Source organism: Notamacropus eugenii, chromosome 1 (genome assembly GCF_028372415.1).
Source record: "Notamacropus eugenii isolate mMacEug1 chromosome 1, mMacEug1.pri_v2, whole genome shotgun sequence".
NCBI lineage: Eukaryota > Metazoa > Chordata > Mammalia > Diprotodontia > Macropodidae > Notamacropus > Notamacropus eugenii.
Genome location: NC_092872.1, coordinates 338041113 through 338056285, shown reverse-complemented (window position 1 = coordinate 338056285; position 15173 = coordinate 338041113). Strand labels below are relative to the sequence as shown.

At 36.6% G+C, this 15173-nt stretch overlaps 1 protein-coding gene and 1 pseudogene across 7 annotated transcripts in view; one reads left to right on the top strand and one right to left on the bottom strand.

Annotated features, from left to right (window-relative positions):
• Nucleotides 1-15173, bottom strand: part of LOC140518089 (leukocyte cell-derived chemotaxin-2-like) — a 42855-nt gene that overhangs the window by 11563 nt on the left and 16119 nt on the right. For 6 of the 7 annotated variants that reach the window (XM_072629880.1, XM_072629881.1, XM_072629879.1 and 3 more), the window contains exon 2: nt 937-1053. In XM_072629880.1, coding sequence (XP_072485981.1) covers nt 937-982 — 46 coding nt within the window. In that variant the 5' untranslated portion in view covers nt 983-1053. Of the gene's footprint in view, nt 1-936; nt 1054-5236; nt 5310-15173 lie in introns of those variants that run through there. The other variant, XM_072629877.1, reaches the window with a different exon arrangement.
• On the top strand, nt 11879-12440 carry LOC140517513 (splicing regulator SDE2-like; annotated as a pseudogene).

The window sequence follows — 15173 nt, the reverse complement described above, 5'->3', positions numbered from 1 at the left end:
TAGTTAGCATTATATAAACAAGGAGTGGAAAACAAGCAACGTCAGCATCTAGTGGCAATTTATTAACAAAACGACATAAAAATTGAAAATACTGAAACATATATACATAGGCACATATCTACTGATTAGTTTTATAAAAGTTCATATTTCAATTAAGTGTATTACCCCTGGATTTTATTAGTACACAATATATTTGAAATGTCCTAGGTAACTTCCACAAGAAAGAAAAATTATTAAATTCTATTTCCTCTTAAAAGGGATAATTTGTTAATATTTTTGAACGGTTCTTAGTAACTATATGTATATGTATATACAAATATGTGTGTGTAGAAACACACATATGTTGAATTTCATCAAATAGTTGAATTTCACAATATCTTTGACCAAAATGTAACTTGTAAAAACTAACATTTACTTTTAGAACAAAAGTGTAGATAAAAGAATATAGTATGGATTTACTGATTAATTTTTTCCCTTTTCTATGTTAAGTGGACTTTAATCTTTGATCTCAAAACACATAGTCTTTCATTAGGGATTTTTTCCAAGACAAATAGAAAAATGCTAGTGAACAAAATGTTTCCTGAAAAAAATTGACTTCCAATTCTCTTTTACTAAATTCAAGACCAAAATTAAACTGATTTTCTGATACTTCCATACTACCTTATACTCCTCTCCTTATCACACTAAGCTATAGATGGAATTCATTTAGCACTAAACTACTTTTATTAGTAACTTTTATTAGTAAATTAGTAAAGTTATTAGTAACTACTTTATTAGTAACTTATTAGTAACTGAACTACTTTTATTAGTAACTTTTATTAGTAACTTAAAATTAGTAACAGTACTATTTTTAGTTGTCTTCATGACTTTTAAAAACTCCCTTAAAATTAGTTTGAAGACATGAATGAATCTATGCAAGTTTTCCATTTGACTTACCAGTTGCAATCAAGGCAACAAAAATAAATATCTTGATAAGAAACATCTGGTCACCTTTTTCTCTGATGGTACAGATGCTTACAGTTGTTAGAATCTCTCAGTGTCTCTCAGTGATACCTGATGAAGTATAAGAATAAACCATGTTAGTCTCAGAAATATAGTTGTTCCTTGTTCTGAATACTAATTCAGTGAGAAAGATGAAGAAAATGTCTGAAAGACAAAATAAGAGTGTTGGAGAGGGCTGGAAGAGTCATAAAGAAACTAGGTAAAGTGAGATCTTTCTGGCCCAAAAATGGATGTGATTCATTTGTAAAGCTTAATAGGAGCATAAGAAAACCATAATGACTAAAGGCAAACAAAAGAATTAAACCTGACTAAAAGGAAAAAATGAAATGAAAACTTAAGGGCATTTTGGCAAAGTTAAAGACACTTGGATAAGGAATAAGGAAATGTATTCATGGAATAATGGCAGAGTGTAGTTATGTGTACAGAAATTTGTTTTTCTTGTTATATGATTCTTTGAATTGTTGAATTTCCTTAATAACTTGTCACAATTGCATATGTCTTAAAGGTTTAATCCATGACATTTTCCAAAGGCCACAGTCTAGCATGCATTATATTTGCGAAATAAAGAACAATTATAAATGAAACCTATTTAATAGCTGAGTTAATTATCCTAGAAAAGGAATATGGAAGTTTATCTTTATTAAGAGCAAAAACAAGAAAAGAAAATTATTGATGTATTGGAAGAAATCTAGAGAAGTAAATAGGGACTATGACAGCTCTGAGGGTGAACTGAGTTATATAAGAAGATTAAATTTATAATAGAAAAATTATATTTATTTTCAGTTTTTATAAAAGGGGATAGAGTGTGAATCAACTTACTTTGATACACTGAAGTACCTGTCATGAGCCACCTCATCTTCTATACTTCATATCTGAAATCTTTTCATTGTGGCACTTTTCTTCCATGATTCCCAAATAACTAAGAATGCAGGACTAATTCACATCTGTGCCAACAGTATATTACTGTAGCTATGTTACTGAGGTTTCTCCAACATTAACAACTTATTTTTTTTTCAGTTCTGCCAATTTTAAACGTTGCAGTTGCTTTCATTTGCAGTACTCTTACAGAGAGTGATTTTGAGTATGTTTTTGAATGATCATTTAGAAAACTAAGGATATTGAGGCAAGAGAGTAAGGGTGTATTTTCCACACCTGGGGAAAAACCTGTATAAAGATGATGGAAGACTAATCCTGGAAGACAGCAAGTATACCAAAATACTATATGACATATCCTCTGATATGACATATCAGAGGGATAATGTGAAATAATTTTGGAAAGAGAGGCTGGAGTCAGATTGTGAAAGGCTATAAAGACCAGGCTGATGTGCTTAGATCTTATCCTCAAGGTACCACGGAACTACCCTGTCATACGATTATTCTTTCTCCTCTCCTTCATTGTTGTTGTTTGTCCTGCATTCCCAAAGGGAACCATGACATCAGGAAGGTGATGCCATGACATTTAAGTGAATTGAATTTAAGTGAAGGAGGGCTGTGCAAAGTCACCAGCCTCACTTTCTCTGTCAGAGCCATCTGGGTCCAGTGGCCAGATATAGATCAAGATGACTGGAGATGACCCAGGATGCAGTGGGAGACACCCTAAGTTCTCTCTCTCTCTCTCCATCTCCCCCTCTCCATCTCCCTCTCCCTCTGTCCACATTAGGTATCATACCCTCATGGGTGCTCTCCTCAAAGGAATATAAATTTGGATGCTGAAACTTTTATTTCTTAAGTACTGCACCTTAAACTCAATTCACTCCGGTTCTCATTGATTGCACAATGATTGTTGTTGTGTTCATCCTTCATTTTTTGAAGAAGACCATGACATCAGAGAAATGATGACATGACTTGCACTTGACTTTGTTTTGAGTTGAGAGAGGGCTGTGCAATGTCACCAACTTCACTTTCTCCTCCTGAGCCATCTGGATTCAGTGACCAGATATTCATCAGGATGACTTGAGATAGCCCAGGATGCAATGGGAGACCTTGGCCTTTTTAGGTTAAGGCCTTTTTGGGTACTCACTTAGAGGGAGGTAATGCCCATTCAGTGAATAAGTCTCTTTAAGAAGTAGTCAGGGAATGACCCCTTTAATGAGCAAAAGAAAAACATAACTAAATCAAACTGGAAGGGAAAGGGAAACAGTTATTATTGATAATCACTCTAAGCCAGGAGCATCCAGAGAACAGTCATTAAGTGGAGCTTGGACAAGGGCCTATTGTTGTCCAGTCTGTGGACTTCAGATTGCACAGGGTTAAAGGTTTTGGAAAAGGAAAGAAAGAAAGAAAGAAAGAAAGAAAGAAAGAAAGAAAGAAAGAAAGAAAGAAAGAAAGAAAGAAAGAAAGAAAGAAAGAAAGAAAGAAAGGAAGGAAGGAAGGAAGGAAGGAAGGAAGGAAGGAAGGAAGGAAGGAAGGAAGGAAGGAAGGAAGGAAGGAAGGAAGGAAGGAAGGAAGGAAGATGAGCCCATCTAACAAGCCCCCAACTGTGAGAAACATGCTCTCCTTAAACAAAGAACAATACCTGTTGTGAAATCAGGAAAGCTTTCATTAATCTTTATGTCCATTTCCCCTGAATGGACAGGTAGATTCCTCAGTAATATTATACGAAGACTACAATATGTTCAGAATAACTGAAGCTTCTTATACTGTTCCAAATTTTGGATCTCCCACACACTGTCCTTTGCCACATGACTTCACATTCTCCTCTCTCATAGGTTTTCCCTCAAACATCTCGTCAAGCCTGTGCACAAGTTTCTGACCTCTAACCTGACCATGCTAGGTCACAATCCTGATCACCTCAAACCGTGGAAACAGAACTCCCTTGTTTCCCACCAACTCTTCCCTTTTTCTCTTTATTAAAATTTCTGTTCCCATATCTAAGTCCAATTAATACCCCCTCACTTTTTTTCCCATATGAATTCTTCCCTTCATCTATCTCCCCTTTATATGAATATGAGAAGGGAGTAAAGTTGACTGATGCATTGACAAATTACAAGGTGGCAGTCCTCTTTCATAAGTACAGATACAGAGACTCAGAAGAAAAAAGCAAATCAACAAATTGTCTTTTTAGATGTTCCATCTCATGCAATTGTCTAGGGAGGAACATCATCTGATGCAGTTTTCTGGTATGGATACTTGTTCAAGCCTTCTTCAGCACAGCATTTCAGCATCTTCTTCCCTTTATCTTCTTGTAGAAATCCAGATATCCACTCTCCTACCAAACTAACCTTGACACAATTTTAGATTGCCATTCCTAAGCTTTATACTCACCACTCTTACAAAACCAAAATTGGAACTTTAGCCCATTGTCATGTTTAAGAAATTCACATTAGAACCCAGTTTTTACATTCTATATTAATTCACTTTTTTATTTTCCCTATCAGGAGGATGAGATTTCACTAAAGAATTAATAATGGGCTCCAGAACATAACACAAATACAATAAATAACCAATTTTTAGCACAGTACAGATCACGTTATAAAATAGTTTCGACTTCTAGTTGATGCGATGCTTCTTTTAAAACATTTACAAGATAAATCACAAATCATTCTTCTTTTAACATTAACCAATTGAGAAAAATAATAGTAGCTATGTATGCTAACCTCACAGGCCCTCAATCTAACTGTTCCCACACTATTACTTAGAATTAAAGAGCCCTAACTTTTGTTGTTGGTCTAAAATCCTAACCCTAACAGCTTAATTTTAGACTTAACCTCAAATGTTCCCCTACCAACAATCTATTATTAAATAGATCTGGTATTATGCTTACAAAACTTTTGATTATAGCAAATTGTCACGAAGAGTAGAGATATTTCAGGGCAACAACATCTCTCCAACTTCATGTCAATTCCAGGCAAGAGTAGATTGTCAACTATAAAGTCTGTCAGTTACCGATGGGGAAATTGAATTAGGGGAATCCTACCTCAGCTCAGACAGAACAACATTCTTCCAACTTTCCCATGAGGTTACCCTTTTGCAGTTCATACCAGCATCTCATAGACTTGCTGGTATAATGGATCAGTGGCTCAGACAACCTTTCTTACTATCCACACCTGGAGTTAGACTCAGAAGAACAGTCAGTTCCATAAAATCTTAAAATAGCAAACTCCAGCAATCAGTTTCAGATATGACTATAATTTCATATCTCTCAGGAGCATCTTTAAAGAAAGCTGTCTTAAGAAGCTTGCATCTATACATGTTCTAGTTCCTAACTAAATAACAATCATAAAATTGAATTTACCATTAAAATCATGTTATCACTCTAATAGATTTACATCTTCTTCCCAAGCTTCTCTATGTCTTTCTAACCCTGCTCATTCCAAAAGAATGAGCTACACATGTGATAAATTCGAACACTAACTTCAACTTATGTTCCTGAAATGAATTCAAATAAAAAAAGAAACATTTAACTTTTCCACCAATGCAAATTATTAACAGAGGTTACCTGCCTCTAAGAAACTTAAACTGAAATTTTTTCCCCAAAATGAATGTCTCTTAGTTAGTCTCAGTAACTAATTCAATCAATTGTATTAATACATTACTTTGTAACATGTAAAGACCTTATTCCAAGTTGGGACCTTTGTTTCTTACACCAAAAGAGTTTTAGTCCCATTTGTCTAATAGGGCCTTGGAAAACCTCACATTGAAAGGTTGGATTTCTGGCTCTCTTGAGGACCACAAGTTTTTCCCTATCACTATTCCCAAATCTCTGTTCTATTTCCTACCCTTGATCCTATCAATCCAAATCTCCAGGTTACTGGTCACTCCCATCGAGAGCATCCCTGGAACCCCCAGACCACCTGGGGTCACCCCTGAACTCCTTTCTCAATCTTGTTTCCATGAAAGCACTCACTCTACCCAGTTGCTTACACCAGCATTACAAATACTCATATTCCCTGAAAGTGTACCCAATGTTGAGAAATCTTAACAAACTTTGACCTTCTTTAGCTGAAAGAAGGCTTAGGTTGAATTCATTTAAGCAGGACCCAGCATGTGGCTATTTTTGAGTCCCAAATGCCCCTAACTTCAACAATTCCATACAATTACAGTTAATTGTAAATCTCATTCTTGTTCTATGGAACAATGATTTAATATCACATTTATACTTTTGATTCTTTTTCTTTATCTAATTATTCCCATAACATTCAGAAAGAATGCTTTATTTCAGGGATTTTATCCTTCACAAGACCATACCAGAGTACCCATTTACTCAATGAATTGAAAACAACAAAATTCCATTACTTGCATTGTGCTTACATCTTAAACTATCTGCTTTGATTATAGAAACATGCCATGAAAATGAAAAGCAAGGATTTAATTAGATATCATCTCCACTTTATAGTCAGACTCAGAAAGAGTCAAGTAGGAAAACGTTCCTTTTCATAGGAACTCAATGGGGAAATTGAGTCAGAAGAATTCTGTCCCAAGCTGAGGACAGAATTGTCTCCTCAGGCAAACTTCTGCCTGTAACAGTCACATTCTATGAGCAGTAGAACACAATTAGTAATGGTCCCAGAGGCTCCTACCAGATAGCAGATTTCACTAATCAAAAAATTTACCAGGACTTACCTCTTACATCTTAATTTTTTCCTAAAAGTCAATCACTAGAGATCATTTATCACCAAAACAAGTTCCTTGTTTAGGAACTCTATATACAAAAAGTTTGCACTTTACAAAGAGACTACAACTTTAACAAAGCGAGGCGCTATGCTGCTTGGGTGATGCTTTCAGGCTTATCTAGCCTTAGAGGCCCAGGGTGGAGCTGGAGCCGCTCTTTTCCTTCCACAATAGGAAAGAGTTAACATCTTTTCTCTGAGTAGCTCTGAGTTCAGATTAGATCTTAAGAAGTTCTTCTGTAATAATGATTGGACTTCAAAAGGAAAGGGGATGGGGCCAGGAGGCTGTCTTAAAATATATCACAGAGCTTCCTGAAGCCATAAAATTCCTGCCACTTATCTTCCAACCCCACAAAGCCTCAAGTTATTATAACAAATTAGCTTATATATATATATATAAAACAAAAGGTTTTACAAAACATTTCTTCATACAACAAATGTTTTCCTCTTAAAAACAGTTTACAATTTATCACAAAACCCTCTTGCATCTAATTGACAAAAATTACGAAAGATTTAAAACCTAGGCCTTTGCATATTTACCAAGTTTTCTTTCACAAACATACTTTTGTAAATACTTAATTCATAGCAAAAATGATTTTGGTTAAAACTTCCTTCTTAACAGCAGAAATAAACTTTTTAACATACTTAATGCATCCTTAGATGGAATAGGCTTGAAAATCACATCCATATATAAAAATATATGTATATATATTTTCAAGAATTTTCATTTTTTCTATAGGAATTCTACAACAAAGAAATTTTTACACAGAATTCATAACCCATTCATCCCTTTCTTTTTTTAACAATGCAACTCTTAATATAACATTTAGATAAATTTTTTCAACAATATATCTCATTACATATTTAAAACTTAAAGCAATCCATTATTCATTCAGATGAATGCATTTCCACATCACCTTCCCAGAAATTCATCTCCTCACCAACATGTGGACACACTCTATCACCTGATAATTATTTAACATAACTCTTTGATTACAGAAATTTGCTATAAAAGGAAAAGAGGGACAATGTCATATATCTTAACAAGAAGGAAAGGCCTTCTTTAACTCTGCTTGATTCCAGTATCTGACAGCCAATCATGTGGTCACTATGTGCTGAAATCCTGGCTTAGGAGTAATCAGGTGGGGAATTTTTCTTTGTCAGAAAGAAAATAGCAAAGGTTTTGGAAAATAGAGTTGGGAAGATCCTGCCTCAAGATCTTCAAAACACTCCCCAAATATCCACCAATTGGCTTTATGGTAACTCAGACAACTCATTCCTGTAATCAGAGCTTAAAATAATGGTAAATTTTAGTCCCATAAAAGAATTAAATTACAAATACATATTGGATTGGTATCCTATCAGATAGTCATCTCAAATTTGATTGAGCTATTAGCTATTAAATCAAGTTAACCATAACACAGGATAACTCATAACTTATTACTTTTTAACTGTCTGTACTAGAATCTCATTCCAGCTTAAACAAAGCAAAGAGGTTTATGACTAACCATACAGGCGAAGGGATTTATGTCCTTGTTTCAAACCAAATATAAGTTTCAAATTGTCAAATTTCTATCACATCCTTTTAAAACCCCAGTCTATATATAACAAAATCCAGATTTAAAAACTGTGACAATTACATTAATGTTGTATCTCACATATGCCCATCCTTGTCAAGCACTTTACAATCATAAATGCCAAATAACAATATATTTTTCTTCTTAATCCTGATCAAAAGATCAGTCTCTTCTAGCTCGCCTCACCCCTCCAAGGCTCACCAGACAAGGAGCTCTCCCAGTCTCACTCCAACTTTTGAATTAGATTGGGGGAAGGGAAAGGGGTAACTTTCCCTGCTACACAAGGCAAAGAGCACATGTATAATCTTCTGTTCCACCCATATCCTCACTTCTTTTATATTTCAAATACACCAAATACAGTTTCTTTTAGCTTCTTTGTTCCTCAAAAAAATCCTTAGACATTAAGAGAGCCACATTCTTTTAAGCTGAATTCTCTGCAAAGAGTAATGTAAGGAGAAAAGATTTTCCTTTTTTTTTCATATTCAAAAACTTGGTCAGAGTTTAAAATGCAAAGATTTTTTTAAACAACTTTTAAAAAGTTTTCAAACTCTCTATTAACACCATTCATGCAACAGATCAAGCCAAACAGTAAAACATCTTTTTCTTCCTTTCTCTCTCTCTCTTTCTCTCTCTCACCCACTCACTCCTTTGAGACTGCTGTAATCAGGGAGGGAGGGAGAGGGGGAGATTAAGAGATAGCAGAATTCCAAGGGAAAGTTCAGCTACAGCCCTTGCTACTCTGGCTGGTTGCCTGGTTGCATTTAGAACCTTACACCACAAACATGAAACACTTCACAAACACACAGACATACACAGAACAGTAGAGCAATACAGATCCTCTCTTTTTAGGAAATAAACTAATTTTAGATTAGACTGGTCAAAATTCAACTATTCATGTCAATTTACTCTAATTCCAAGCCAATTTCAAAAGGATCCTTCCCAGAATCTAGATCCAACCTCCCCCTCGCTCCCCCCTTCTCTCTGCTCTCTTTCTCCAAAGGTCCTTCTGTAGGACTGTTCTTGGGAGCAGGCAAATGAAGGAATATAGCCAGCATTCCTTCAAACAGGCTTCAGAAGGAATACACAGAGGATTCTTTATCCCCTTCTTGGTAACAATCAAGAACTCACTTCCCATCTTAGGACTTGTGTTCCAAAGATTCCCAAAAGACTGATTGTGTCTAAGATCCTGAAACAGACAAAGCAGTACTTAGCCCCAATATTTTCCTGCTATTGCTTAGGTCCCTGACTTATACTACCTCCAGCCATTCAATCATTGTTTTAGCTGTGTTCCTGGGTTCACAACAATTCCAAACAATCCCAGAGAAGTTATCAGTCAGAAGAGGGGAAACTTGCCTGTGGGTGTTTGGGTCATTGAAAAACAATGGTCATGCTCCCATCCCCCACAAGCAAGAAAGCTTCCTTTCTGATACTAAAGATCCCAGATGAGCTCCCCAAATTGTGAGAAATGAGCCCATCTAACAAGCCCCCAAGTGTGAGAAACATGCTCACTTTAAACAAAGAACAATATCTGCTGTGAAATCAGGAAAGCTTTTATTAATCTTTGCATCCGTTCCCCCCGAATGGATGGGTAGCCTCCCCAGTAAGGTTATAGAAGACTACAATATGTTCAGAATAATGGAAGCATCTTATACTGTCCGGAATTTTGGATCTCCCACAATACTGTTCATTGCCACATGACTTCACATTCTCCTCTGGGATAGGCTCTCCCTCAAACAGTTCCTCATGCCTGCACACAAGTTTCTGAGCTCTAACATGACCATGCTAGGTCACAACCCTGATCACCCAAAACTGTGGACACAGAACTTCCTTGTGAAAGAGAGAGAGAGAGAGACAGAGAGAGACAGAGAGACAGAAACAGAGACAGAGAGACAGAGAGAGAGACAGAGAGACAGAGAGAGAGACAGAGAGAGAGAGACAGAGAGACAGAGACAGAGAGAGACAGAGAGACAGAGACAGAGAGAGACAGAGAGAGAGAGAGAGAGAGAGAGATCTAGCCAGTAAACCCCAATTTACCTGGTTTCCTGGCTAGATGTTTCATTGATTGCACAACAATAGGTCCCAAACCATGCGGTTTCATTCTGGGACTTCTCTCAGTACCTACATTTTCTTCATCCTGGAACATTAAAGTAACCCTGAAGCCTTCTTAACATGGAACAATCCTCTGTAAGACCCATACCTTTTTCCTATTGTTGAGTTCTTCCTGGAGCCTCCATTCTGTGAAAGGACTTTCATTCCCTCCCAGCCTTATTCCTGGCTTCTAGATTTCCAAATGAGGCCCCCATGCCACACACCTTCCCTTTCTACCCCCCCTTCCCTCATTTCTCAGCTGCTTTTGTCTATTATTTTTCCACATTAGAATGTAACCTCTTCAAATGCATGGACTGTATTTGGTTGTTTATATTTGTTTTCCCAGAACTCAGCTTATAATAAATGTTTATTTCCATCCTTCCCTTTTTTTACATTTGAGGAAACTGAGGCCTAAGTCTAAGTGACTTGTTTATGTTTGATTCTGAAAAGGAGAAATAGCTTGAGAAGATGGTAATGTCAAGTGAGGGTTTTTTTAAAAAGATTATGGAAAAATGGATGTATTTGAAAGCATCAGGGAAGGAGAAATAGACAAGTAGAGGCTGAAAATCACAGAGAGGGAAGAAATGATTACCAAGGTAATTTGCCAGAATAGAGAAGGGAAGGTGAAATCAAGGACAAAAGAAGGGTTGTAACCTTATAGAATAGAAGCTCCTTGAAGGTAGACTTGTCATTTCTTTTCAAGTCTCCAATGCCTTGCAGAATGCCCTACATATAAGAAGTTTCTTAATACATGTTTCTTGAATTGAATTCAATAAAATATTTTCATCGTCTAAGAACTCTTCTTACATATTTTTCTGTTTCTGTTTTTTTTCACGTTAAAGGATCTTTTCAGATATTTTTGAATAACTTCTACTTCTTTGCATTATAGAATTCCATTATAGTATTATGCTAGTATTATTGTTTAACCCTGTTGTAATTATTAGACACATTTTTTATGCGGTGGTGGTAGTGGTGGTGGTGGTGGTGGTGGTGTGTGTGTGTGTGTGTGTGTGTTTGTGTGCATGTATGTGATATTACAAAAATGTTGCTATAAACTTCTTTGTGTTTTGAATAATGCTTTCAAATGTGCTGCAAAATGAAATTATTTGATCAAAGATTTGAAGAATATTTTTGTGACTTTTGTTATATAGTTACATTGCTTTTTCCAAAAAGATTCTACTTTGCAATTCTATCAGCAATGAATACCTCTTCCACCAAAATTTCCCCCAAACTGAGTTTTCTTGATTGCAATTATTTTTGCCCTTTCATGGGTATGAAGTGTTATTTCTAAGTTATTTAATTGTATCTCTGACTATCAGTAAAGCTGAGTGTTTTTAAGTGATTATCAACAATTTGACTACTTACCTATTCTGGAATGAGAATCACTACTTTGACTTCTTTATACAATTCCTTATATGTATTTAGATGTCATATTTGTTGCAAATATTTTACTGATATTACTTTTCCTTAAAACATTCCATATTTACTGTTATAAGTAATAGCCCTATTTATTCTGTCATTCTCCCCTCATCATCCATGATATGACAATACCATACTCTCTACAGAGAGTGCAGTAAATTCCTATCTATCTTCTTGTAATTCTTTGAACTACTAAATATAATAAATAAGACAGATTTTATTTGTAATGGACAGCTAACTAATACTGAAGATATTGTTCAATATGGAGCAGTTTATAGTCTGGAGCCCCGACTCTGTGGAGAAAAATGGAGGTTTTGGATCTATGCTTCAAGCACTTGGTGCTCAGATTGAAAAGACAACTAATTGAGAAACATGTCGAGATCTCAGTAGAAGGAGACTTAGAGATGTCAGCCATGAAAAGGCAATGGCTGAATGGGTCAAGCAGCAAGCTGAGCGAGAAGCAGAAAAGGAACAGAGGTGTCTGGAGAGGCTGCAGCGGAAGTGGAGCCAAAGCACCATTTTACCAGTCCTGACTACCAGCAGCAGTGTCATGAGATGGCTGAGTATGTAGGCTGCTTCCAGCAAGATGGTGTCACCTGAGATTAGTGACAGTAGGAAATGACCTACTGAGCTTAAGATAAGTGGTGGAATCAAATCAAAGAAAAGGAAATGCTTTTGAATGGGCATGGAAGGCCTAGAGGATGCTGGAAGTTCAGATCTGAAATTTAGCTCCATTTCAGTTTAAAGAGAAGAAATTTGCCTTTGGAATTCTTGACTCCTTTCCATTTTTCCCCTTTCTTTTTTTGTTATTGTTTTTTAAAAAACCTTTTAGTAGTTGTTATGAATTTTTTGTATCCTCATTAGGTAATGGGGAGATTAGCCAGTGAGGGTCCATTCTGTACAGCAGACCCATTGCTCTCATCTGTTGCTAATCCATATGAGTCTGCTTCTGGAAATGGGTAATGGAGGATCTCTTTCTTTCTTTTCTGAATTCTCAAACTGCATGTGTATCCCTATGACTTTTTCCTTGTATTTTACTACAAAATGATGAAAAACCTTTTCATTGCCTGATAAGTGACCTGCAAATGAAAAGATGGAACAGATAAAAATCTCTCTCTCTCTTTTCAGATGGTAAGGAAGACAAGAAGTGCTGTGAGTTTCCAGGTAGGTAGCCTGTCCCATTCAGTTCTCCTATGGCCTATGGCTATGAACCTACAGTGCTTGCTTCTTCTATGTGCTATCTCTGCTTTCCTGAAATGAAGGGAATAAATATTGGAAGTGGGACAGACCAAGTTACAACTTTGTGAGCTCACAAGGCCTGAAGAATCATCAGAGGTCCAGCAACTAGAATCTGAGTCTGCTGATGCCCGCAGTAGCTGAGCCCAGGGAGGACTAACTCTAGAAGCAACCTGACTGACTTGGCAGTCAAACTACTGTGACTTGCAAGCAAAGAAGCAATTCATCCATTGGCTATGCCACCCTCACAAGTCAATTGTGTGGAAGGGATGTTTGCAGCAACCACTTAAAGTTTGAGCCCTCTCTTTTTAGAGATGATGAAGGAAATTGGCCACCAAATTAGGAGGGTTTGTACATCAATTCACATATACCCTAAACTTGAAATTGTTGTCTAAGCCAAACCTGTTAGAGACTTGGATCAATATGTAAAGACACTGCCCTCTATTACTCCCCTCCCATAGGTTCATATATCTATATAGATATATACATATGTATGCATGTATACACATACATACAAATATACATATAAGATGTATATGTATACATGTATGTACATACACATATATTTATAGGTATACATACACATATACATGCTCACTTTAACAGCAATATAACTGATAGGCCTCTGTGGACCCATAATAGGATAATATTTTAGTGAGTTTCAAGTTGACTATGGAAGAAATAGGAATTGGCATGAAAGTGGACACTATATGCCTTTGGAGATTATGTTTCGGACTATCTCCAGTTTGTTCAAAGTACTGGAAATATACTAACAGAAACCTTTGCCTTAGTACATAAACATGCTGACACAGTACAAAAACATCCTGGAGCTCATTATCTGAAAAGCTCTGTAGTCATTTACAGGAAGATAGAGTACAGGGCTGGCAGAGAGAATTGAGAAAGCGTTGAATCTTCCAAATTTGATGTAGATCCACAAAAATGTTCTCCAATGTCTGACAAATAGAAAAAAAATATCAATGTATGTGTCTGTCCTGGGACATAAAATGCACCCAAGTAGAACACACACAGTGCATGTCAAACACTCCTGACATTTTTGAGGAGAGTCTCATAAAATGACTCAGACATGGAGAAGACAGATACTAATTGACAAAACTATTAGTCAACAGAATTTTCAAGAAATCCCATAATCTGTAGGCCTCTGTCATTGTAGAGATAGGAAGAAGACTGAGGAAATTAGGACGTGGACTATTAGACTTTGAATACAAAAACTAAGGAAGATCATTATCGTGCTATGAGTCAGTGAATAAGCATTTACTAAGCACCTAGTATGTGCCAAATCACTTGGGGATACAAAGAAAGTCAAAATATAATTACTGTTTTCAAGGAATAGGGGGTTGTGCTGTTGTTTCTGTGTTTGTCCTTTGTTCTCAGAGAGGACCATGACATCAAGGAGATGATGACATGATTTGCAGTTGACTTGGATTTGAGTGATGGAGAGCTGTGCAAGGTCTTTGTCCCCCAGAGCCATCTGGGTCCAATGGCCAGATATTCATCAGGATGACTGGAGATGGCCCAGGATGCAATGGGACCCTGGTCCTTTTAGGCTAAAGTCTTTTCAGGTTCTCACTTTGAGTGAGGTAATGACCACTCAGTGAATAGGCCTCTTTAAGAAGTGAGTCAAGGGAAGTCCCCTTTAATTAAAAAAAGAAAAAAAGAAAAATCAAAACTGAGAAAGGAAGACACTCAGGGTTGCTGACCAAAAGAGAACCAATTGCTATTTACATTCACTCTGAGGCAGGAGGGCCCAAAAAATAGCCATTAAGTGGTGCTAGGGCAGGGACCCATTGTTGTCCAATCTATGAGCTCCAGATAATATGCAGATAGCTTTGTACAGGCAAAACATATATAAGACAAATTGGAAATAATCATCAGAGAAAAGGTACCAGAATTAAGGGGAAAAAAGAAAGGTTTCCTATAGAAGATGGCATTTTAGCCGTGATTTTAAAAGATCCAGGGAAGCCAGAAGGCAGAGATGAGGAAAGAGAATTCCAGGTATACAAGACAGTCAGTAAAAATGCTTAGAGTGAGGAGATGAAGTATCTGATGTGAGGAACAAGAGTACATGGAAGGTCAAGTGGGAATGGATTTACAGGGAAAGAATACTAGAACACTACAAAGGTAGAAGGGAGGGCAAATTATGAACAGCTTTAAAAGCAGAGCAGACCATTTTGTATTTCTGAAGGTGAAAGGGCACTCCCAGAGTTTATCAAGGCGGGGAGCA